The sequence below is a fragment of the Gavia stellata genome, chromosome 22 (genome assembly GCF_030936135.1).
Source record: "Gavia stellata isolate bGavSte3 chromosome 22, bGavSte3.hap2, whole genome shotgun sequence".
In the NCBI taxonomy this organism is placed as follows: domain Eukaryota; kingdom Metazoa; phylum Chordata; class Aves; order Gaviiformes; family Gaviidae; genus Gavia; species Gavia stellata.
This window is the reverse complement of record NC_082615.1, coordinates 2,914,512-2,938,556: the sequence shown is the minus strand read 5'-3', so window position 1 is coordinate 2,938,556 and position 24,045 is coordinate 2,914,512. Positions and strand designations below refer to the sequence as shown.

General features: G+C 65.8%; 1 protein-coding gene across 1 annotated transcript; it reads right to left on the bottom strand.

Annotated features, from left to right (window-relative positions):
• USP43 (ubiquitin specific peptidase 43) lies at positions 1–22,096 on the bottom strand. Its single transcript, XM_059828378.1, has 16 exons — positions 22,076–22,096; positions 18,868–19,086; positions 14,319–14,459; positions 10,509–10,609; positions 6,686–6,778; positions 6,229–6,364; positions 6,034–6,157; positions 5,748–5,811; positions 4,816–4,927; positions 3,832–3,935; positions 3,258–3,335; positions 3,034–3,163; positions 2,511–2,859; positions 1,608–1,766; positions 799–936; positions 1–716 (listed from the first exon to the last, which is right to left on the bottom strand). The coding sequence occupies exons 1-16, from the start codon at positions 22,094–22,096 to the stop codon at positions 1–3; spliced, it is 2,685 nt and encodes an 894-aa protein (XP_059684361.1).
• Between the last annotated feature and the right edge of the window lie 1,949 nt (positions 22,097–24,045).

The following is a 24,045-nucleotide window of genomic DNA, read 5'->3' as shown; positions in this document are numbered from 1 at the left end:
TCAGAAGCTGGACTCGGGCACGGCTGGGCGGCACAGCAAGCCCGGGGGCTGCCGTCCCCGTTGCAGCGTGGCCCCGGGGGGACTCCGGGTGGGCAAGGGGGGGCCCCCCGCACCCCTGCCCAGTGAGGCCGAGCGCCGCAGGCCCCCCTTGGGGCGCAGGGGCAGGCTGGCCGAGCTCCGCGAGTGCGCCATGGCTGCTAGGCTTGGGGACAGCCGTACTGGGGGGACACCCACGTCCCCCTCCGGCTGCGGCGACCCAGGGTGGCAGAGCCCCCCTGTCCCCTCCCCACTCCTCCCGGGGCTGCTCTGGCTTTTGGGGGGCAGGCGCAGGGACCCCTCAGCGCCGGCGCTGGCGGCTCGCCGCAGCATGGGCACACGGAGGGGCTGGCGGGGTGCTCGGGGGGTGCACAGCTCCTCCTGCCCCTTGCCGGGCTGTTTTGGGGGGCCAGCTGGTGCAGGGCTGGGGGCTTGAGGGGTGACAGGGCCACTCTCCCCAGCTGTGCCAAGCGGGAGGAGGGAGCGGCGGGTGCAGCGGGGCCGGCGCCCCGACTCCAGGTAGGCAACCAGCTCCCCTGGGCCCCCTGTCCGGCCCCGCTCCTTGCCCGCGAAGGACCAGCGCGGGGGCCCGGCCCTGGGGGGGCCACGGGCAGGCGAGAGCTTGACGCTGAGGCTGCGACCCTGGACGCCCCGCACCAAGGGTCGGGCCTCGAAGCCACCTGCAATTAAGAAAATAGTAAGTTGGGAGGAGGCAGGAGCTACCCCGGGGTGCTGGGGTGGGGCAGGGGTGCTCAGCATCACCTTTCTCCGGGACGGCGGTGGCATCCGGGGTGCCGGGCGGGGAGGGCCGGGTGGCCGAGGATCGTGAGGCCGTGGTGTCCCGCGTGCTGCCACCCAGGCGGGCCAGCCAGTGATCCGAGAGCGAGGAGGCCGTGGAGCCTGCGGGGAGCGGGAGGCTGGGCCGGGCTGCGGGGCGAGGGGTCCCGCCGTGCCCGCACCCCGCCGGCGCTGGGCAATGGGGGAGCACGGGGCTGCCACCAGCTCTGCATGCAACTGCGTGTGCACGTGTGTGCGCACAAGCGCATGGCGAGCGTGAGCACGCCATGCTGTCTGCTATGCGGCTGCAGTTTTATGCACGTGTACACGTGCGCCTGCCCTGGTGCACACGCCAGCTGCGTGACTGCGTGCGCACCACACTGTGCAGCCACACGCACATATATGTGCACGTGTGCGTGCTCGGCTGGGCTGTGTGCAGGCGCGCCTGTTCATGCACGCGTGTGCTAGCGTGTGCATGTGGCTGTGCTGTGTGTGCACAACACTGTGCCAGTCTGCACAGCATGCATGTGCACGTGTGCCTGCTGCACTGTCCATGCACAGGTGTGCATGCATGTCCATGAACATGCGCTTGTATGCAGCTGTGCTGTGTGCGCACACCCTACACGGTGCGTGCACGTGCTGAACACGCAGATTTTTCTCTGCTGCATGTGCACACACCACACTCTGTGTGCCCGTGTGTGCACGCGGCCGTGCCACGCATGCCCTGGGGTGCTGGCTTTGGGGTGCCCGGGCACTAGCGGGGCGCAGGCGGGCAGGGAGGTGGGGGTGCTCACCCCTGACGGAGCCGCTGGCCGACCATGCGGGCACAGCGTTGCGGCGCTGGTAGAAGAGGATGTAGGCGCTGCGGGTGCTCACCTCCGCCTCCTGCACCCCCTCCACCCTGCTGTCGTCGTAGCTGTACCACCGCCCGTCCAGGGCGTTGCAGCAGTAGGCTGGGGGCAAGGGGTGAGGGGGGGACACAGGGGGTAAGGGGGGGACACAGGCTCTGTCTTGCCCCCCCTCCCCCCAAGCCCCCCCCAGCCCCAGGGTGCAGTGGGGAGCATGAGCCCCACGGTGCGGGGACAGCCTGGGGGTGCAGGCTGCTGCTGGGGGGCACTTCCCAGTGCCACGCCTGCCCTGGCGAGGCTGCAACACCAGCCTGTGTGTCCCCTGCGCCCCGGCTCCCCTTGCGGTCCCCCACAGCAGATACCCCTCGTGGTGCCCCCCACTTCCATGCTGTGCCCCCACAGCAGATCCCCAAGTTCCCCCCCCCAACCCACACTGTACCCCATAGCATATCCCCCTGAGGTGCTCCCCAACCCCATGTTGTGCCCCACAGCACAACCCCTGCAGTGCCCCCCAAACTCCACGCCATGCCCCCTGAAGCACCCACCACCCTGCTGCCATGCCCCACATCACAATCCTTGCAGTGCCCCCAAACCCCACGCTGTGCCCCATGGCACACCCCCTGTAGTGCCCCCCAACTCCATGCTGTGCCCCCCAGCATACCCCCTGCAGTGTCCCCAAGCTCCATCGCACATCCTCTCCAGTGCCCCCCCAAACCCCACACCTTGCCCCATGGCACAACCCTGCAGTGCCTCCCCAAACCCCACACTTTGCCCCATGGCACAACCCTGCAGTGCCCCCCACCCCGTTTCCATGCCCCAAGCCCCCCCCACGCACTCCCTCACGCTCACCGGTGTAGTGGCCACCCTGCATGCTGCCGTGGTGGTTGCAGACGGCGTACAGGTCGTAGAGGTAGTCACGGGGGCAGCTCGGGGGCAGACAGAGGGGGGGCTGCCAGGGCGCCCAGCGCCCCAACAGCTGCCCGCCGGCCTGGCCCCGCTGCGCCACGTGGGGGGCCATGTCGAGACCCCGCAGGGGGAACCTCACCAGCGTGGTGAGTTTGTGCCGGTGCTCAGCCACCTGGCGAAAGCGCTTGAGGTGGATGATGAGAATGTCGGGCAGCGTCCAGAGGCTCAGCTTCACCGTGCCCTGCTGGGGCACCTTGCAGTGCGGGCAGCGCCAGGCGTCATCTGGGGCCAGCTGGGGACACCACATGGCACGGCCACCTCCCTCCCCAACACCCCCCTGCCACCTCCAAAGCCACCCCCGGCACTGCCAACCAGCAGGGCTTGCCCTCGGCGGCGGCTCTGCCGGGTGCAGGCAGGGTGCAGGCAGGGTGCCTGTTGCCCACGCGGCTGGCAGGGTGCCCGGTACCTGCTCCTCCTTGGTGTAGAGCTGGAAGCACTCGTCCAGTGTGCAGCTGTGCTGCTGCCGGTGCGCTTGCTGCTGCAGCCGCACGCTCTCCGCATCCTGCACCACCTCCTCCTGGATGTTGCCGAAAAGGCTGCGCAGGAGGTGGGGGGACACGACACCGGGGTGGTCAGGGAGGGTGATCTGGGTGCTGGAGTGTCCACCCACCCTGGGTGCAAGGGACTCACCGCTCTTTGGTGCTCATGTCCCACTCCACCGTCAGCTTCACGTGGGGAGGGCCACCCGCCGCGCTCAGCTGCAGCGCTCTGGGGACGAGGACGAGGTGAGAGGTCCCCCAAAATCCCCCGGGGGGGCCACCTCCTTGCCAGCCTGCGGTGGCAGGCAGGGACAACCACCACCTACCCAAGCAGCACCCATAGCAGGGACATGGGGCTGGAAATGCAGTGACATGGTGACACCACTGGCCACTCATGGTGATGCTGTGGCCACCCACAGGGACACCTTTGGCCAATCGTGGCACCAACACAACCACCCACAGGGACACCTTTGGCCAACCGTGGCACCAACACAACCACCCACAGGGACACCACGGCCACCCACAGGGACACCTTTGGCCAACCGTGGCACCAACACAACCACCCACAGGGACACCACGGCCACCCACAGGGACACCTTTGGCCAACCGTGGCACCAACACAACCACCCACAGGGACACCACAGCCACCCACAAGGACACTGTGGCCACTCCTGAGGAATGAGGGGACAATCTGGGGACAGTCCTGTCCCCGTGGGCGCCCTTACCTGTCGACGGCGGGGTGGCAGAGAGGGCGGGGGTCCTGCGGGGACAGGTAGGCGCAGGGGGCCGAGCCCCCGGCCAGGCGGATGCGGAAGAGGGCTCCCGTGCCCTGCAAGGGGAGAGGGGGGCTGTGGGGCTGGTTGGGGGGCAGAGCCCCCCTGCCCTCTGGCATCACCCGGGGGAGCCGTGCTTTGTGATACGGGACAAAAAAAAAGCCCCCAAAATCAGATTTCTTCAGTCCCCGTGGCCAGGCTGGCAGGGGACACCCGTGAGGACAGGGACACGGGGCTGGGGGATGACCTGTCCTGCTGGCTGCGGTGTGGCTGGGGGGCAAAGGGGCGGCTCGGGGACACCAGCACCCCTGGGATGGTGGCACCTGCACGCTGGAGAGGGTGGTAGGGCTGGGGCAGCTCTGCTGTGGGAGCTGGGTGGCACTGCAGGCAGCCATGGTGACACTGTGGCCAGCCACGGTGACACCATTGGCCACCTGTAGTGACAATGCAACCACCCACAAGGACACCACGGTCACTCACAGGGACACCACTTGCCACCCATGGTGACACCACTGGCCACCCATGGGACAACATGACCACCACAGCCCACAGGGACACTGTGGCCACCCATGGTGACACCACTGGCCACCGCAGTGACAACGTCAGCACCCACAGGAAAACCACTGCCACCCACGGTGACACTGCGGCCACCCACGGTGACACCACTGCCTGCCTGCAGCGTGACTACGACCACCCACAGGGACAGCAGGGCCACCAGCATCAACAACACCCCCCCCCCCAGGGCCACCGCAACCACCCGCCGTGACCCCCTCGGCCACCCGCCGTCACCCTGCAGCCGCGCACAGCTCCACCGTGATCACCCAGGGCGACACCACAGCCAGCGATGGTGCCACCACCCCCGGCTCCCTCCCCGGCCCCGGCTGCGGTGCCAGCAGCCCCGGCCAGGGGACAGCGGCGTCCCCCGCTCCGCCTCACCTGCGCCCGCACCTCTGCCCGCAGCAGGGCCCGCAGCTGGGCCAGGATGCTCTGCTGGAGCTGCTCCCAGGAGACGCCGCGCTCCTCCCGCAGCACCAGCGGCGGCCCGAACCTGGGGACAGCGGGGGACCGCGGGGGACAGCCGGCTGAGCGGGGAACCCCGCGCCCCCCCCCCCCTCCCCGCGCCGGGGGAAGGCGGCAGGCGGGGCGCGGGCCGGTACCTGGCGAGCTGGGCGCCGGCGCCCGCCGTGTTGCAGAGCAGCAGCAGGATGCGGCCGCCCCCCCCGCGGTGCAGGCAGTCGGAGGAGCGGGCGGCGGCGGGCGGCAGGCGCTGTCCCTCAGGCCGGGCCGCGCCGGGGGAGGCGGGGAGGCTGCGGGGGCACCCTGCGGGCAGGGCAGGGCAGGGCAGGGTGAGCGCCCGGCGCCCCGCCCCGCCGCGGCGGGGAGTTACGGGGCTCCCGCCCAGGGCCCGGGCTCCTCTCCCGCGGGGGCGGCCCGGAGGGGGGGTCCTGCCCGCTGCTGGGGGCTGCCACCTGCACCCTCAGGCCTCCCGCCAATCGCAGCCCAGGGGAGACGGCCTCTGCCAATCGCAGCGGAGCACGCCTGCCTCCCACCAATCACGGGGCACGGGGTGTGTGTGTGTGGGGGGGAAGATTTCCACCAATCGCAGCAGAGCACGCCTGCCTCCCACCAATCACGAGGCAGGGGAGAAAGGGGGGGAAACAAGATTTCCACCAATCGCAGCAGAGCACGCCTGCCTCCCACCAATCACGAGGCAGGGGAGAAAGGGGGGAAAACAAGATTTCCACCAATCGCAGCAGAGCACGCCTGCCTCCCACCAATCACGAGGCAGGGGAGAAAGGGGGGAAAACAAGATTTCCACCAATCGCAGCAGAGCACGCCTGCCTCCCACCAATCAAAGGTAAACATACCACTCTCCCCCCAATCCCGGCAGAAAGGCCGCCTCCCCCCAATCCCGACGGCGTGCAGCCGCCTCTGCCCAATCACAGCAGACAGGACACCACTCCCCCACCAATCCCAGCGCACCTCGCAGCCGCCAATCGCGGTAAGGCGAACCGCTGCCTCCCACCAATCCCGGGGAAGCTCCCGCCTCCCCCAGCCCACCTCCCATCCCAGCGCTGCACAAGCCGCTCCCAACCAATCGGAGCGGCGCGGGCAGGCAACGGCCAGCCAATGGCAGGGCAGGAGGGGCGGTACCTGTGCGGCGGGCCGGGGGCGGCTGGAAGGCGTAGAGTGGAGCGCCCTCCCCGGCAGCACTCAGCTCCTCCGCGTCGCCCAGAGAGCGCAGGAGGCCCCGCGGGGACACCTCGGCCAGGATCACCTGTGGAACGGCACCTCAGCGTCCCTCGGGGCGGGGGGGGATTCCCCCCGTGCCCCCCCGCCCCCCGTTACCTGCTCCGGGGGGATGCGTCCCTCCCGCGCCACCATCTCCCGCAGCTCGGCCACGGTGCCCAGCAGCGGCACGGCCAGCCCCACCCGCACGAACCGCCGGCGCTCGCACTGCAGCGCCAGGGTGACGTTGAGAGCCCTGGGGACACCGGGGGGGGGACACACGACATACACCTCAGCGGAGAAAGCCATCGCGCTGAGACCCGACGCCGCTCGTGAGCGCACCAGAGCGATCCGCGGCCTAGCATGGCGGCTGCGACTCCGGGCGAGCGAACGCCCATCCGACGCAGCTCCCGCGGTGGTGGCGGTCACCGGTCCCCACGCTGCCGCCACCTCCCGTATTAATTATTTACCCCCAAAATACGCAAATTACTCTCACTGGAGCCCAAACGCCACCAAGCGCTGGCTGTGCCTCTCGCTGCGCCGGCGAGCGGCTGGGGAGGCGCGGGGCCGGGCTCACCTGGTCTGGCGCAGCGGGATGGGCAGGGAGATGCACAGGAAGGGGTCGAAGGTGTTGCTCTGCTTCAGGCAGTGAGGGCACGTCAGGGAGGACCTGTGAAACACGACCGGGGCGTGTCACCGGCGTGGGGACGGCACCCCCAGAGTCCCCACCCGGGGCTGCAGCGCCCTGCCACCGGTGCTGCATCCCGAGTACCACATCCCGGGTACCGCATTCCACAGGGCTCGGATGGCCCCAGCATCACGCAGGGTTTGCACGACCTCCTGCCAAGGCGAGGCACCACAGCCCGTACCTGCCTGCCCAGCCCAATGGTCTGTTCACTCTGAAACCTAACAAGGGTGCCCGCAGCCACTGGGGCTACAGAAGCCAGAGTGAAATCCCAAGGCTGGGGGGGTCTCCCACTCCCATGTGTGGCTGTGGCCCCAAACACCCCCAAATCCAGCTCCTCTTCCCGGGGGCTCGCAGAGCCTGCGGTGGCTTCTGGCTCCTGGAAGCTTTGGGGCGACCCCAGCCCGTCCGGGTGGGGGTCAAGGGGGGACAATGCCTTGGGGTGCTGGGGGGGGCCAGGACCTCTCCTGAAAAGCAGGGCTGTGGCTGGGCTGCAGGGAGGAGGCGGTGATGGGCAGCGAAAGGGCAGCTGCCTGCAGCCTGGTGACAAACCCGGTGACAAACCCGGTGCGTCCCCCAGGCAGGCAGTGCTGGCCCCTTACCCACCCTGGCACCCACGGCCAGAGGCAGGGGCGGTGGCGGCACTGGCCGGGGACTGTCCCACTGGCAAGCTGCCCCCAGGGGACACCACGGTCCTGCCGCGCTCCCCATCCACCGTCGGGGTGGTATCCCCTTCAGCAACGCAGGGCCGGATCCTGCACCCCCCGGGGTTGCTCTCCCAGCACTCCCAGCCTGCTGGCGTGGGGCCGGGGACAGTATCCAGCCCCACCACTGGGACACAGGCTGTGCCGCACAGACACTGCTGGCTTCCCCGGGGCCGCCGGCTCAGCCCTCGGCCCACCGGGTCCCCACCACGGCACAGCCACCAGCTCCAGGGGAGCCCTGGGGATGGTGAGGGGGGACCCGGCTGCTCTGCCAGGGGACATGGGGCCACCGGGGAGGACCAGGTCCCTCCGCCAGCGGGGAGGCTTCCCCATCTCCCACAGCACCTCGCAGGAGATGCTCCACCAAAGCCTGCCTTAAATGAACCTTTAATGCCCAAAACCACCTTACCCCCTATTTCTTTTCAATTCTTTTTTATTTCTTTTTTTTCCCTCCTTTTTATTCAACAAAAAGGGGAAAAATAAATTAAAAACCAAATCAAAATCCTGAGCCCTTGTAATCCGTCACCTCAAAGAGCCACCAAGCTCCCCGGGAAGCAGCCGCACCAATTAATAAATCCTTTTGCGCACAGACGGGCTCTGGCACGCGGAAGGGGGTGGATAATCAAAGCGCCTTTTCTTCATAGAGGGCGAGGGATTAATTGAGAGAGGAGGAAGGACTTGTGGCGCCAGATGTGTCCCCTCACGCCTGCACTGCCATGGCACGGGGACGGGGTGGCCAGATGCTGGCCCACCCGAGCATCCCGTGAGTCTCAGCTGGATGAACATATGGGGTGTCCTGTCCCCTACATGCGGGGGCATCCCCATGCTGGTCCTCCGGGACAACTCGGATCCTCAGTCCTGTGATAGAACCACAGAACGGGTTGGGTTGGGAGGGACCTTTACAGATCACAGAATCATTCAGGTTGGAAAAGACCTGTAAGATCGTCAAGTCCAACCATCACCCCAACCCCACCATGCCCACTAAACCATGTCCCGCAGTGCCACGTCCACACGTTCCTTGAATGCCTCCAGTGATGGTGACTCCACCACCTCCCTGGGCAGCCTGGTCCAGTGCTTCACCACTCTCTCCATAAAGAAATTTTTCCTAATATCCAACCTAAACCTCCCCTGGAGCAACTCAAGGCCATTTCCTCTTGTCCTGTCACTAGATCATCCAGTCCAACCCCCCTGCCATAAGCAGGGACATCTTCAACTAGACCAGGTTGCTCAAGAGCCCCGTCCAACCTGACCTGGGACACTTCCAATGGCGGGGCAGCCACAACTTCTCTAGGCAACCTCTTCCAGCGTCTCACCACCCTCATCGTAAAGTATTTCTTCCTTATGTATGTCCAATCTAACCCTACCCTCTTCCAGTTTAAAAACGTTGCCCTTTGTCCTGTCACTACAGACCCTGGTAAAAGTCTCTCTTGGTCTTTCTTATGAGTCCCCTTTAAATATCGAAAGGCCACAAGAAGGTCTCCCCGGAGCCCTCTCTTCTCCAGGCTGAACAACCCCAACTCCCTCAGCCTTTCTTTTCTCCCTCCTCGGGACCCGCTCCAACAGGCCCTTGTCTGTCTTGCCCCGGGGACCCCAGGGCCGTCACGAGAGCAGAGGAGAGGGGGAGAACCACCTCCCTCGACCTGCTGGCCACACTTCTTGTGATGCAGCCCAGAATCTGATGGGCTTTTGGGGCTGCAAGCGCACATTGCCGGCTCATGTCCAATTTTTCGTCCACCAGTACCCGCAAGTCCTTCTCCATTCATCCCCCAGTCCGTACTGGTACTGGGGACTGCCCCCACCCAGGTGCAGGACCTTGCACTTGGCCTGGTTGAACTTCATGAGGTTCACACGGGCGCACTCCTCCAGCCCATCAAGGCCCCTCTGGACGGCATCCCCCCCTCTAGTGATCAGCGGCACCACTCCGCTTGCTCCCTCGAGGGACTCCACGCCTTACCGGGGTGCTCCACCATCCGCTGCCTCCACCCTGAACACGCGCTGGTGGAGGACAACCGGGAGGAAGGGCATCCCCTGCCCAAGCCCTGCCTGCAGCCCTGCCCGTCTCCCCAGGCTCAGCTCTCCCAGCCCAGCAGCCGCCTTTTTTTCGCCAGCAAACTGCTATCACGGCACAAAATCAGCTGTCCCAGCAAAAGCCATCTCCTGGGGGGTCTCCCCACCCTGGGGCGGTGATAACGAAGGGAACCACTGAAGGGTTCGTTAGGGCCAAGGCGAGGCGGGCGGTGGGGTCTCCAAAGGCAGGGGGTACGAAATGCCCAGGGAAGGTGAGTGGAAGCAGGGGCAGGGCTGGGGTCTGCCCGTCTCCATGTCCATGCCAGGAGGTGACACTGGACGTGGCTTATGTCACCCCCTGCGCCCTCATTCCCAAGGACCAGGCATCCACCCGCACCAAAAACCGCCCCGGGATGCGGTTCAGACCCCGCTCTGGATCAGTCCATACTAAAACCAATTTGCCCCCTCTGGCCAAGAGCTGCCCAGCCCATCGCCCCCACCCCATTGCACCCGCTCAGCCCGGACAACGCCGCCAGCATTGCACCGTGCAAATAAAACAACTCCAGCCTAATTTTACCAATCGCCAGGAGCCCCGGGGCTGAGACAGGGGTGGGGAGCAGGCAGGACACCCCATTCACTGCCACGAGGATTCAGGCTCCAACCCTCCCCATGTCTTTTTTGGCACTTGCAAAAATATTTGCTAGCGTTGAAGCGGACTAAGAAATGTCCTGAAACCCCTCGCTCGGTGTTTTGCCCCCAGCCGTGGCTGTGCTGCCCGCAGGGGAAGCAGCTCCCGTGCCCGGGCTGGGTGGGATGGATGGATGGATGCATGCATGGATGGATGGATGGATGGAGCCTCTCTGCAGGGCTGAGCACTCCCCGGCTCATCCCTTCTCTGGGCTCGCAGAGTCTGGCCACCCGCCAGCGAAGCCCCTCCAGTGCTGCCCAGCGCTCGCAGGAGGATGAAGCCCCTGGCCAGGCAGGATCCGGCCCTCCCCGCTCACCTGTACTGTGCCTGGAAGTGGCTCTGCACGAAGCTCTGCCCGCGGGGATGCTGGGCGGCCGGCGGGGAGCTGCCGGCACCGCCGCTCCCGTCCTCGCCGGGCTGCGGGGGTAAGAGACAAGCGGGGTGAGCGAGGTGCCCGGGGTGACCCCCCACCCTTGAGGGTTTAGGGACATGTCCCACTGAACCAAGCCCAGCTTCCGTGTCCCCACAGCATGAGGACAGGCTGAAGGTGATGCCAAAGTGACCCCTGCCCGGCATCCGCTGGCCCAGCACTGCCGTGCCCTCCAGACTCCCTGCGTGCCTTCTCCTGGGGAAATTTTGGGGTATGTCCCATCCGACCAGCCGCAGCCCCGGTGTCCAGAGCTTCTGGGCACCGAGGAATTGGAGCTGGAAACACAATAGAGCCCGTCCGAAATGGTCCAGGAGGGAAATCTTGGGTGAGCCAGCTGGGCTGGATTATCCATGCCGCAGCATGGGCACCTCTGGCAGGGGAAAGCTTGCGGGGGGGAAAGCCGGTCCCCGCCGCAACATCCCCCCCAAGGAGCCCCAGCACCCCCAGGCACACACCTGCAGGGTCAGCAGCCCTGGCAGGGAGGTGCCCACAGCACCCCAGCACCCACTGTGCCGGCAAACCCACCCATGGGTGCTGGGAGTGGCTGTGCTACGGGGAGCTGGGGTGTGGGTGGGCGAGATGGTGGGATGCTGTGGTGGGCAGGTGTCCGTGTGTCTGTGTGCGTGTCCGTGTGTCTGTGAGATGAGCTCCTGGAGCGGGTGTGTCTGAGGCAAACTCTGCCGGGTGTGAATTCAGCACGTGCAGATCCCCAGAACCAGGGAGCTAAAAAAAGCCCCGGCTGGAGCGATGGCCTCGATGGCCTCCCAGGCAGGTCTGCCAGCGCGGGGCTGCAGAGCCACCCAGAAAACCAGCCCCGCTGCTGCGCGTTTCCCCAGCGCCTTTACCAGCGGCAAGCGCAGGCACAGCCCCCGGCACAGCACCCGGCAGGCCAAGCCCAGGCACAGCACCCCAAGCCCAGGCATGGCACCCGGCATGCTGAACACAGGCACGGCACCCCAGCACAGCACCCTGAGCCCAGGCATGGCACCTGGCACAGCACCCAGCACCCTGACCCGCTGCCCCAGAGCTGGGCTTTCAGAGGCCACGTGTCCGGCGCAGGCGGTGGGAGCAGCGCCATTCCACCAGCACCCCCCGAGCTGGCAGGGAAGGCAGCTGTAGGGAACGCTTGCTCCGCTGCCAACCCATCCCTCGGCCACCTCCCCACACCACCACGTCCCCCGGCTCAGCCCCGGACGGTGGGGTGACCGCCTCTCCCCCCACGCTGCAGACACCTGACCTCTCTCCGGGCCCGATGCACCAGCTCCCGGCACCCTGAGCCACCGCAGCCAGCCGTGCTCCCTGGCTGGGTGCCCACACCCGTTCCCCCTGGCAAGCCCATGGCATGTCCCTGAGCAACAGCAAGAGCAACACTGGGCCCCCTTCCCGGAGAGAAACCGGCTCTTCCATGGGCTGGACGCTGCCTCGGGGTGGGCAAGGAGCCCTGCACAAGGGAGCCCTCTCTCCATCCCCTCTACTTGGTGCATGGGGAAACTGAGGCACGGCCTCTGCTCTCCCTGTTCTTGGCAGGGACTGACACCGCGGATGGCACTGGCAAGCTGCCTGTGTCCCTGCTGCTTGCTCCCAGGGCCGGCACAGGATCCTTTCTTCCGTCCCGAGGAAAGGCCGGATGCCCGGCTGGAGAGGCAGCCGCCTTTGCCAAATTCGGGGGATGCCAGCACCAGCTGCGGGAGACGAGATGTGCCCCGCACCCAGGATGCCCTGAGAGGACCCGGGCCCTCTGCTCCGCTCCGAAGGGAACGGGGACACTGGGATGCGACCATGTTACACAGCCAAACCTGCCTGGTTAGGAGACAACCTCCCTGCCTGCCCGCTGCCCTGGGAACCGCAGGGAGACCCCGTTCCCACACACAGAGGACAGGAGCCACCGGCTTCACCCCCTGCTATGGGCACAGGGAGCCCGACGGCAGAAGAGACATCGCAGAAAGGAGCCTCAGTAGCCTGGGAAAGGACTGGGCTGTTTTGGGGTAAGACAAGGAGTTTTTGGTGTCACGATGAGCAAGACTGAAAAATCAATAAGGTATTTGGCCAGGAGGTTGATTTTCCTCGTGCCATCTGCTGGCACCGGGTCCTGCTGAGCCTGACGTGTCCTTACGGTCTGTCCAGGGCTGGGGTCCATCTGGTGTGGCAGAGAGGGGACCTGCACAGTGCCTGTGCCCCACACAGCCCCCCAAAACCCCCCAAAACCCAAGGGGATGCCTCCTCCTCCTCCAGCCCTCCCAGCAGCCAAACCTTGGTCCCACGCAGGGTGCCACGGCAGACACCTCGTGGGCACCCATCAAAGAGCCCGGAGGGTATTTCCACCCCTCCAGCCTGCCCAGCTCCGTGCCCTGGACCCCCGTCATCCTCACCTTCTGCTTTCCAGCCGCTGAGCTCCCCCGGTCCCTGAGCCTCGGCACGGGCTTGACCGGGAGCGAACCGTCCCCGCCATCCCCACCCTTCGGTATCTGCACAAACCCTCCTCCCCCAGCCCGCGGCACCCAAAACCAGGATGGGCACATGCATGCCCACCTCCATCCAGACACTTCAAAGCTGTTTAGTCAGGCTCATGGCCCCCACCGGGCACCCCCTCCCCAAGGACATGGGCGCATGGGTGCCACTCAGCTGGCATCCCCCAAAAGGGGCCAAGGCTGGGGGATGCCAAGCAAAACCAAGGATGCTGGGGGGGACACAAAGGATCCCGTCCCCAGAGCCAGGCGGGCACCGCGGGCACTGCCACAGCACTGCCTCCAGTGCGGGCAGCCGAGGGCACCGTGGGTATCATGCCGTTGGCACCTCGCATTTAGCAAGCGAGCAAGGGGAGCTGCCCACTGCCAGGCTCTCCCAAACAGCCTGGGGTATCTAAATGACTCCGGGAAAAGGCAAGCGGGGCTGAGGACGGCTCAGCTTGGTGCAGGGATGGCTGCAGCCCACTGGCCAAGAGGGGCTGGAAGCCATGGGGCTACCCCAGCCAGAGGCTTTGAGGACGGGCACCGCAGCCGAGCTCTCCCACACGGGACGGAGCCGTGCAGGGGCTGACCGCGGGGTCTCCAACCTGCACCCCTCGGCCACAGCCACGACGCCCCAAGCTGGGGACAGGGAGGAGGAACCGCTCCCAGGACCCCCGTGCCCAAGACGGGCATCACCCCCAAGGCGAGGACAGCACGCTGCTGAGCCGAACCGACGCGGCAAACGCTGGCTGCACGAATGCATCCGCTGCAAGAGGCAGCACCCCGGCAGGCAGGGCCAGGGCGATGCCGTGAGCGCAGATGGGTGGAGGGAGACTTCATTACTCCTTTTGCCAGCAGCAAAGCTGCCGAGCGCTGTAATTACAGCGGGCTTAGCTGGAGGAGGGGAGGGACGGGGCGGGGGCTGGATCTCCTCCTGACCGAGCAACCGCAAGAACCAGGGTGCCCACCAGAACTGGGGTGCTCAGCTGGACAGGCTCCTGCTGACCCTCCCACACTCTCCCAGCACCCCAACCACCCTGCCCAGCCCCGCAGCACCCAGACCCCACCATCCTCCCCCACAGACACCGGCCAAACCACATCACCCGCATCCCCATCCCATACTGGGGTGGGGGGGACAACTCCAGCCCACCCCCTCCCAGGACATCTCGGCTTCCGCAGTCCCAGACCTGGCATGGACACCCCCCACCCTGCGCCAGGGCGTGCGGCCACTCCGGCGGGGGCCACCCACCTCCTCGGGGACGCGGGTCTGCTGGGCGGGGGAGGCGGCACCCAGGTCCTCATGCATGCGGTCCAGCAGCCAGAGCAGGAACTCGAGGGCGTCGTGCTGCGCGTTGCCCCGAAACTGTGAGCTGTGCTTGGAGACGATGTTCTGCAAGAGACGGGTGGGGAGGGCGCTGAGCCTCGGGCCACGCTGCCCGGCACTAACGAATGGCTGGTTCGTTAGCACCCATCACAAACACCCATCCCTGCTTCCTGCCTGCAACAGCATCTACCCTCGTCCTGCCTCTGCAGGGACACCGCGGCCACCCCGGGGACAGCAGAACAGTGGGGACACCGGCACACGCAGCCAAGACAGCAGCTGCGTGGCCCATCATCATGGTGTCCCGGCTTTCAGCTGCCGGGATGAGGCTGGGAGGGGACAGCTTGCTGTGGGCAAGGGGACAGGGCACACCCCAACAAACCCATATGGGCAAGCCCAGCCCACGGGGACCCACCGGCGTCACCTGCCCTGTGCGCTCCAACGGCATCAGCTCAGTGTAACAGCCAGGGGAAGGCAATCCCCAGCGCTGGGATGCCTCAGCGGGCAGCAGCTCTCTGCCAGGCCCTGCCTGCCCCTGCCTGCACGTGCCGCCCCATCACCAGCAGCCAGCCCAGGGCCTCCCCGTGCCTCAGTTTCCCCAGCCAGGCGATGCTGGCGGTGCCAGCCCAGCCACCCAAGTCCCTAGAAGAGACAAGGGCTGTTCATACAGCCAAGCAAACGTGTGGCCCTGCCTGCACAGGCAGGAGGAAAGCCCCTGAGCAAACCTCCTGCATCCCAAAACTGGGGATGCTCGGCCCATCGGAGCCCAGCGCTCAGCACCCTCCGACTGAAGCGGCGTGGATGAGCCCAGGGAGGGGGACCAGAGATGTCCCTGATGGAGCCACGTGCCAGGGGGTTCCCACCAGCCCCCACCAAGAGCAGTGCTGGGGAGGGGGTGCCGCCTGCCCTGCCAGGCTCTGCCCCTCCACCCAAAGCCCTGCCAGCTCCCCCTGCCCGGGGCTGCCCTCCGCTCACCCCCTCGCCCCGCAGGGGGTCCCCGGGAGGTGCTGACCCAGAGCATCCCCCCCATTTCCCCCCCCCAGCAGCCACAGGGGCGATGAAACCACCATGACGCTCCCTCTGGGCACCCTGCCCCGAAAGCCCAGGTCCCCGTGCCACCAACGGCAGCACCTCCCCACCCTGCAACACCCGTGCCTGGATCAGGCCCCAGTGTTGTGCACTCCCTGTCCCCGACCCCACTGAGCCACCGGTACTCCACAGCATTTTGGCTAATTAATTTTGCTATTAGGCAAGCGGCACGATGCCCTTATGGGGGGTTCCCCCCCTCTTTGGGGACCGCGGTAGGAAGAACGGGGCTGGGACTACCATGGGGCCAAGGTGGTGCCCACGGAGGATAAGCCCATCGGGGTGCCGTCACACCACCGAGCCAGCGCCGAATCCAGCTCCCTCACCAAGCCGGCTGAGGTCCCAGTGGTGCTCCATGTCTGGGTTTTGGGTGGCCCTGGGGGGTCAACGGGGGTTTGGTGCTGCCAGCAGATGCCAGGGTGCCACTAGCCCACGAGGGTTGTGTAAGTAGCTCCCGGGGGAGTGGTGTGAGCCAGGATGGGTCTCTGACCCCAAAAAAGCAGGATGCATGGGGCTGGGAATCCTGCTTCCTGGGGGGAGCCCCCCAAAAGGCAGAGTTAGGGGTCCCCAAGGACCCATCTCTGAGCCTGGACTGGCGGTGGCTGCTCAGAGCTGAACGGGAAAGGACAGTTTTGGGAGCTCAGCCCCAAAACCAGCACCGGGAGGGAGAAACCCCCAATCATCCGTGTGGATTTTAACCATCTGATGCAGTTAAACCTCAACCATCCATGCTGATTTTAATCAGCAGGTCGGGATCTGCTGAGACAGGGACCAGACCTCCAGCACCCCCGGGAAACACCCCGAGCCAAGACCCCGTCCAGCCCCCCGCCACGCCGGCCCCGCTTGCCCCCGGCCCCGCTCGCAGCAGTACAAGCATCCCGGTACAAGCAGAGGGAGCAAGGCCACCGCGGATGGGCTTCAAGCAAAATGAGTCGCAGACTCGACTCTTCTTTTAAAAATCTTATTTAGGCAGATTTAGAAAAAAAAAAAAAATAAGGTGGAAATTCATGGAAGATGCAGAAAACCACCCGGAGGGAGGAAATTCAAAGCGAAGGCTGGAAGTTTGGGGTTATTTTTTTTGCTTTGTGCCTAAGGAACAGTTCGGGAGTAGAGGGCATGGAAATGCTGTGCCCAGCACCGCAAGAGCTGGTTACTTTGCTAGAAGGAAACCAAAGGCAACGAGCACCCTGCTTCCCCAGGAGCACCCATTGCACCCCAGCACTCCCTGAGGGGTGGGTGCTGCCACCCTCCAGGCAGGGAAGGGAGGCAGGCAGGTCCCGCTGGGAAAGCAGGGGCAGAGCAGTGGTGCCATGGCCCCTGCCCGTGCAGGACCAGCCCGGCTGCTGCCACAGGAGCCGGCAGCGCTGCCGGAAACTCCGACCAGGGAAGGGGCCCGGTGTCCCAGCAGCTCCTCCGCGCCCACAGCACTTCGCAAAGTTTAATCGCAGCACCAAGTCCCTGCTGAGATGTCACCCGCGGGCACGTGTCCCTGAGCGCCGCGGTGCCAGGCTAAGAGCATCGCCCTGCGCCCAACACTCCGTCCCTGTCCCCAAGCCCGGCGCAGGTCCGCAGCACGCTGGCGTGTGCCCAGCAGGGATGTGACATGGACCCAGTGACGGGACCTGAGGCCACTGAGTTGGGCTCCCGTGGCACCATCCCACCTTACCCCACACCAGCACGGCGCTCACCCTGATGGCTCTGGGGGGTGGCCGGGGCTGGGAGCTCGCCCACCCAAGGGAGCTCAGAGTTCGGGTGAAGGCAGCCCGGCCGGAGGTGGGGGACGGCAGCGGGGCTGGGGGGTGTCTGGCAGGGCAGGGTGAGGTCCGTGGGGAGGATGAGGCAGGGGAGCAGGGGGTGTGACCAGGGGTGCTGGGAGCCGGAGATGCTGGTGGGTCCTGTGAGCTGGGGGTGCTGGCGGGAGCCGGGAGGGGTGCTGAGAGTGGGGTGATGCTGATGGGTGCTGGGAGTGGGAGATGCAGGTGGGTGTTGTAAGCAGGGGGTGCCAGGGGGTGCTGGGATTGGGAGATGCTGGTGGGTCCTGTGAGCTGGGGGTGCCAGTGGGTGCCAGGAGGGGTGCTGGGAGTTGGGAGGGGGGCTGGTGGGTGCTGAGAGCGGGAGATGCTGGTGGGTCCTGTGAGCTGGGGGTGCTGGTGGAAGCTGAGAGTGGGGTGATGCTGATGGGTGCTGGGAGGGGGAGATGCTGGCGGGTCCTGTGAGCTGGGGGTGCTGGTGGGTGCTGGGAGTGGGAGATGCTGGTGGGTCCTGTAAGCTGCGGGTGCCGGTGGGTGCCGGGAGGGGTGCCGGTGGGAGCTGGGAGGGGTGCTGCTGATGGGTGCTGGGAGCGGGAGATGCTGGTGGGTGCCAGGAGGGGGGCCAGTGGGAGCCGGGTGGGGGAGATGCTGATGGGTCCTGTGACCTCGGGGTGCCAGTGGGAGCTGGGAGGGGTGCTGGTGGGAGCCGGGAGTGGGAGACACTGGTGGGTCCTGTGAGCTAGGGGTGCTGGTGGGAGCTGGGAGGGGTGCCAGTGGGTACTGAGAGTGGGGTGATGCTGAGGGGTCCTGTGAGCTGGGGGTGCTGGGAGGGGTGCCGGTGGGTGCCGGGAGGGGTGCTGGTGGGTGCTGCAAGGGGGAGATGCTGGCAGGTCCTGTGAGCTGGGGGTGCCAGTGGGAGCTGGGAGGGGTGCCAGTGGGTGCTGGAGACGCTGGCGGGTCCTGGGAGCTGGGGGTGCTGGTGGGTGCCGGGAGGGGTGCCGGTGGGTGCTGAGAGTGGGGTGATGCTGACGGGTGCTGGGAGTGGGGTGATGCTGACGGGTGCTGTGAGCTTGGGGTGCCGGTGGGAGCTGGGAGGGGTGCCAGTGGGTGCTGGGAGCTGGAGACACTGGCGGGTCCTGTGAGGTGGGGGTGCCGGTGGGTGCCGGGAGGAGTGCTGGTGGGAGCTGGGAGTGGGAGATGCTGGCGGGTCCTGTGAGCTGGGGGTGCCGGTGGGTGCCGGGAGGAGTGCTGGTGGGTGCTGGGAGGGGGAGATGCTGGTGGGTCCTGTGAGCTGGGGCTGCCGGTGGGTGCCGGGAGGAGTGCTGGTGGGTGCCAGGAGGGGGAGATGCTGGTGGGTCCTGTGAGCTGGGGGTGCCGGTGGGTGCCGGGAGGAGTGCTGGTGGGTGCCAGGAGGGGGAGATGCTGGTGGGTCCTGTGAGCTGGGGGTGCCGGTGGGTGCTGGGCGCGGGGTGATGCTGATGGGTCCTGTGACCTCGGAGTGCCGGTGGGAGCCGGGAGCGGGGGACGCTGGTGGGTGCTGTGAGCTGGGGGTGCCGGTGGGTGCCGGGGTCGCGGCCGGGACACGCAGGGCAGGGCCGGGCCGGAGGCCGCGGGGCCGGGCGCGCTCGACAGGGCCGTACCTTGAACTCGGCGGAGAGCTGCGGCGTGTAGTCGCGGGTCCAGAGGGCGCGGACCAGGGCGGCCAGCCGGTGCGTGACCTCGGCGCGGGCCCCGCGGGCGCGGTAGCGGCCCAGCGCCAGGAACTCGGCCAGCGGCGCCGTGTTGCTCAGGCACTGCACCACCGCGTTCATGAAGCAGGTGTTCCCGTGGTTCCGCAGCCCCTGCGCGCCGGGCGGCCGCTCCCCCCCGCTCCCCGCCGCGCTCCCCCCGGGCCGCCGCCGCCGCCGCTCCCCCCCGGGGCCGCCCCCCCGGAACCCGCCCTCGTCGTCCTCCGGGCCGGCGCGGCGCCTCCCGCGGCCCCCGGCCAGGCGCGCCCAGGTGCGGAGCAGCCGCCCGGCCAGGCTGCCCAGGGAGCGCAGGGCGCGCCGCCGCCGCCCGCCCCCCGCCCGCCGCCCCGCCGGGCTCCCGCCGCCGCCCCGCCGCCGCCCGGGGCCGGCGCCCCCCCCCCGCCGCCCCCGCCGCCGCGCTCATGGCCCCGGGCGGCCGCCGCCCTCCCCCGGCCCCGGCCCCGCCGCGGCGCGCATGGCCCCGGGCGGGCGCTGGGCACCCCCCGCCGCCGGTGCCGGTGCCGGTGCGGGGGCCGGCGGGGCCGGGCGGGCGGTTTTGTGCGCGGCCGGCTCCTCCCCCGGCCGGGCTGGCTCTGGGAGCAGGGAGAGGGAAGGGAGCCGGGAGGAGGAGGAGGAGGAGGAGGAGGAGGAGGGAGCGGGGAGCGGCCGCTGCCGCCGGCGGCACCGGCGGCCGAGCCCCGGCTGCCCCAGCATCACCCCGGGTTCCCGCAGCCCGCTGCCCCCCCCCCCGGCTTTCCCAGAGTGCCAGCCACCTTCCCCCCGGCATCCCCCACCCCCCCCAGCATCACCCCGGGGTTCCCCAGGGAGTCCCAGCCATGGCCCACCCCCGCTGTCCCCAGCATCAGCCCGGGGGGGGGGGGTCACAGCATCGCTGGGAGGTGCCCCAGTCCTGCCGCCCCTGGGTGCTCTTAGCTGGGACAGTGGGACAATGGTCACCTCTGCACCCACCACACTGAGGTTTTGGGACCTCACGGGGCTCCCTCCACAAAACCAGGGTCACCCACCCAGCGCTGGCAGAGCCCGGAGGCTTTGGCCACCTCCCGCACCGGCTGGCACCATGCGCAGTGTTCGTCTGGGGCCCGGCAGAGTTTGGCTGGGGAGGGACGGTGCCGCCTTCCCCCGCCACAGGGATCAGCGCCTGAGCCCTCCCTGCGTGCCCAGGGGGGGACACACAGGGTGACCAGGGACCCCCAGGTCAGCTCCCTGCTCTCCACCTGCGGCACCGCCAGCAAAGGACACCCACTGTGGTTTTGACAGGAGGTTTTCAGACGGATCAGTCCCCTGATCCTGCTGGATCCATCCCACGGCACCACGCCAATACAAGGAGGGGGATTGCAGTGGGACTCGCCCTCTGCTCGACTGCAACCCAGCAGCAGCGCGGTGCTCTTCAAACAGCTGCAGGAGACTCAAATCCCCCAACCAAGCCCGGCCACGTGAGGCTGGGAGCCGCTCGCCCCTGCAGACAACCCCAAGATTAACTCTGGCCTGGGACTGCTCTACCCGCTCCCACCAACCCGCTGAGACAACAGCCCTGTGCGGAGATGGGAGGCGACAGCGCTGCCCCGTGTGCCAACGAGCCCCGGGCACATCCTGGGCAGCTGCTGTCCTTAACCAGGGCCAAGGGGTTGGGGAGGGACGGAGGGGGAAGGAGGTCCCTCTGCCAGGTAGGGGTGTCACTAAGTGTCACCTTGCTGCAGGGTAAGGGGGGTTGCAGTGGCCCCGTTGCGGCCGCGTGGCTCTTCTCTCCCTGGGGCGATGCTGAGGCTGATGCTGAGCTGGGGAGGGGGTCCCTGGGGGGCTGAGCTCGGCTGCGGGCGCTGCGGGCTCTCTGCTATCCCTGCAAGTCTTGGCAGCATCCAGCAGCATCTCCCCGTGTCTCAGGGAAGGCTCTGCTGTGCCAGGCAGCCTCCCCACCACCTTCCCGGCCCTGCAGAGGAATGAGGCACCCACGAGCACCCTGGGCATGGGGATGTGCTGCAAGCCCTGCCCTGGATGCAGCGGGTGGTGACGTGGGTTCAGAAGAGATGGGGCAAAATGATGGAGGAAGGGCCAGGAGGTGCTGTCGGACCTCGCGATACCTCCTCCCCGTGGGGCAGGGCAGCCCTGTGCCGTGGGGGTGAGTTCAGGCGAGGTGGTGGCAGGGAGATGGTGACCTTCCCGGGGGACACCAGCCTGGCGGCTGTCAGTGTGGTGGGCACAGAGGAGGGCAGAGAGGCAGCGGGCAGGCGTGGGCACCGCGCTGCCGCCGGGGCCAGACGTGATCTCAGACAAAATCCATCACGGCCTGGCGGTGCTGAGCAGAGGGAGAGGGATCAGCCGCCCGTGGATCCTCGGGGGATGGCTCCACCACCGCGGGTGGCCCCAGGGTGCCGGCAGGCTCCGGAGCTGCTTATCCAGAGAGGACAGAGCCCAGCTGAAGCCTTCCTCCCCACCGCAGCCAGCCCTGATGGGGACACAAGGTCCCCTGAGAGCCTGGTGCTGCTGGGGGGCACCTCCTGCTCCCCCTGCCAGGCCTCCCGCGGAAGCAGCCCCCTTCTAGGAGCCATCCAGATCTCCATCCCAGGGGGCTGCTGCCTCGGGACCAGCCTGGGCACTCGGTCCCTTCTGTCCTCCCAGTGAGATGGGAATGAAGGCGGGAAGCAGCAGCCCTGCCTGGTGGGATGGAGCCGACCCTCCTGTGACCTGGAAGACCGGCTCCTGGGCTCGGACTGGGCAGGCTGGTGGGATGCAGTGCAGTGGCTCCGTGCAGGATCTGGCCCTGGAGAAACCCCCTCGCATGGTGTTGGCTCTCAGACGGGCTGAGGAAAGCTGCTGGTGCTGCGGGAGGGTCTCTGCTGTCTCGGGCAGTCGGGGAACGGCATCAAGGCTGAGCCGAAACTCCAGCTACAAACACCTCCAAGCTCGGAGGTTTGACTCTCAAACTGGCTCTGCACCCACGTTTAAAGCTCACTTCTCAGCGTCCTCCCGGCCAGAGAGCTGTGAAATCCATCTTTACAAAGCCTATATATAAAATGCCCCTTTTGGAAAGGCAGCCTTAAAATTAGGTTCCCTTCTCCTATACAAAGGTCGCAATCCATAAAGCAAAGTCCCGAGCGCTCACTGGGACTCCCGGCAGCTTCATGGCCCGGCTTACAGCACCGTCCTGCTGCAAACCCCTAGGAGATGGAGACGGGAATCCACCGGAGCATTTGGATGAGGATATGGGGATTTTTTTTCTATCTGAATTGTTTAACAAAGGTAGGTTGTGTTTCACGCAGTGTAGGAAGAACGGAGTTTATCGAATCTAGAAAGCTCCTGGCTCATTGAAAATAAAAGTACTTGTTGTTTCTCTCTAGTTGGTTTTGGCTGGACACTCAAGCCCGGCAGCATCCCGCCCGAGCCAAAACAGCAGTGGTGGGAGCGAGAGAGCGAACCCGAGCAGGGCTTAATGCTGAATTAAGTGGAACCAGAAATCCAAAGCAGCTTGATAATGAAAGCAAGGAAAAGCCTAAAGAAAAAGCGAGGGGAGCCAGAAAGTGAGAGAGGCACAGCCAGATCGAGAGAGTCAGATCAGAAACCGGCGTTTGTTAGAAGGGGATGGATAGAAAGCGAGACCTGATGAGCACATGAAAGGGAAATAGTCTAAAATGTGGTGGTGAAACAGAGTCAAGCCAAAAAACCCCAAACCTGCCAGAATTAGAAAGTATTAGATAATGAAAGCGGCTCTCCTGGGGTCCCCAGCAACCTACGACAAAGTGCAGCAGATGAATAGCAGCGAGAGGCTCTCTGGTTCCCAGCTGCCCCCTGCGATGCTAAGGTGGGGAATATTAGCAGCTCACGTCAGCCAACGACTTAAAACTCTGCTCGGATTTTTCTTTAGCAGCGTCTTTCCAAGCCCCGGTGCGCAGGTGTCCTGCAGGGCCGGCAGCACAGCCCGCCCGGCTCCCGGAGCAGGCAGGCAGCGATACCTTTCCGACAGGTAACGCCAGTTTATTCCAATCCAAAGCAATTGGCACGCCGTTTCGAGCGCCGGGATTGCTCGCTATACTAATCTTCCTTTCAATAATATTGTATTTGTGATCTTCCCTCTTCTTCAAATCGTTCTGAACGTGATGCCTTCCTATTCAGGCTAAATCAAATATTTATCGGCGCTGCAGCACGCCGGCAGTGCTGGGTTGCGTCAGCACTTTCTCCCTAAAATGCCTTTTTTGGGAGCTCCTGGCTCTCCAGCTTCTGCCTCTCAAGCTGCCGTTTGCTGCGTACCAGGCTTAGACTTTGGAGCAAATTTGGGGTGGGGAAAATCTAAATGTCAAATGCAAAGAGAGTGGGGAAAACGCTTACTCACTATTACGGAAAATTCTTTCTTGTTGTGGCATGAACTGTCCCGGTGCCTTGGACACCAGACAGCTGGGATGAATATAAAAACATGGATAGGGAGGTTTGATTAGGGAGACGCCGTGACAGGACGGTGTTAGAAACGTCTCCTCTGACCAGGCAAGAGTCTCTACGCCAGGGAGGCACCTGGATATTAGGATGAGCACAAGAAAAAAATCCTGAATAGATCTGAGCTGAGCTGATTCAGGCCCAGCAGAAATCCATTTTCGTGCTGCCAAATCACAATAATAATAAAAAAAAGAGCCATCTTCGAACGTGCTCGCTGGGCTTTGCCACAGGACAGTGTTTTCTTTATTTAAGCCTCTCCCGCTCTCTTGGCACAGGCTGGGAACATCTGTGCGGCCGAGTGGAAATGTGCTTTCAACGGCCCCTGCCCGCTGCCGGGGCTCGCACCCCACGGGCAGGTGAGGGTGAGCTGGGGGGAGACAAGGTGGGTCTGGGAGAACCAGCATGGTCCAGCCGCTGCCCATCTCGCTGCCCGCACCGCTGCCCGAGCACTGGGCAGATTGGGGCAGTGATGTCGGTGCAGACTTAGGTAATGGCAAGCGCTTTCTGGGTGCAAGCAAGGGCGATCGAAGCCTGCCGTGGTTTTTAAGAGGTTCTTTAAGTCCCAAGGGAATTTGTAATGCCAGTCTGCTGGCAAAATAGGGCTGATAATCTGCATCATTATTGGGAGGATGATTATAGAATCACCAG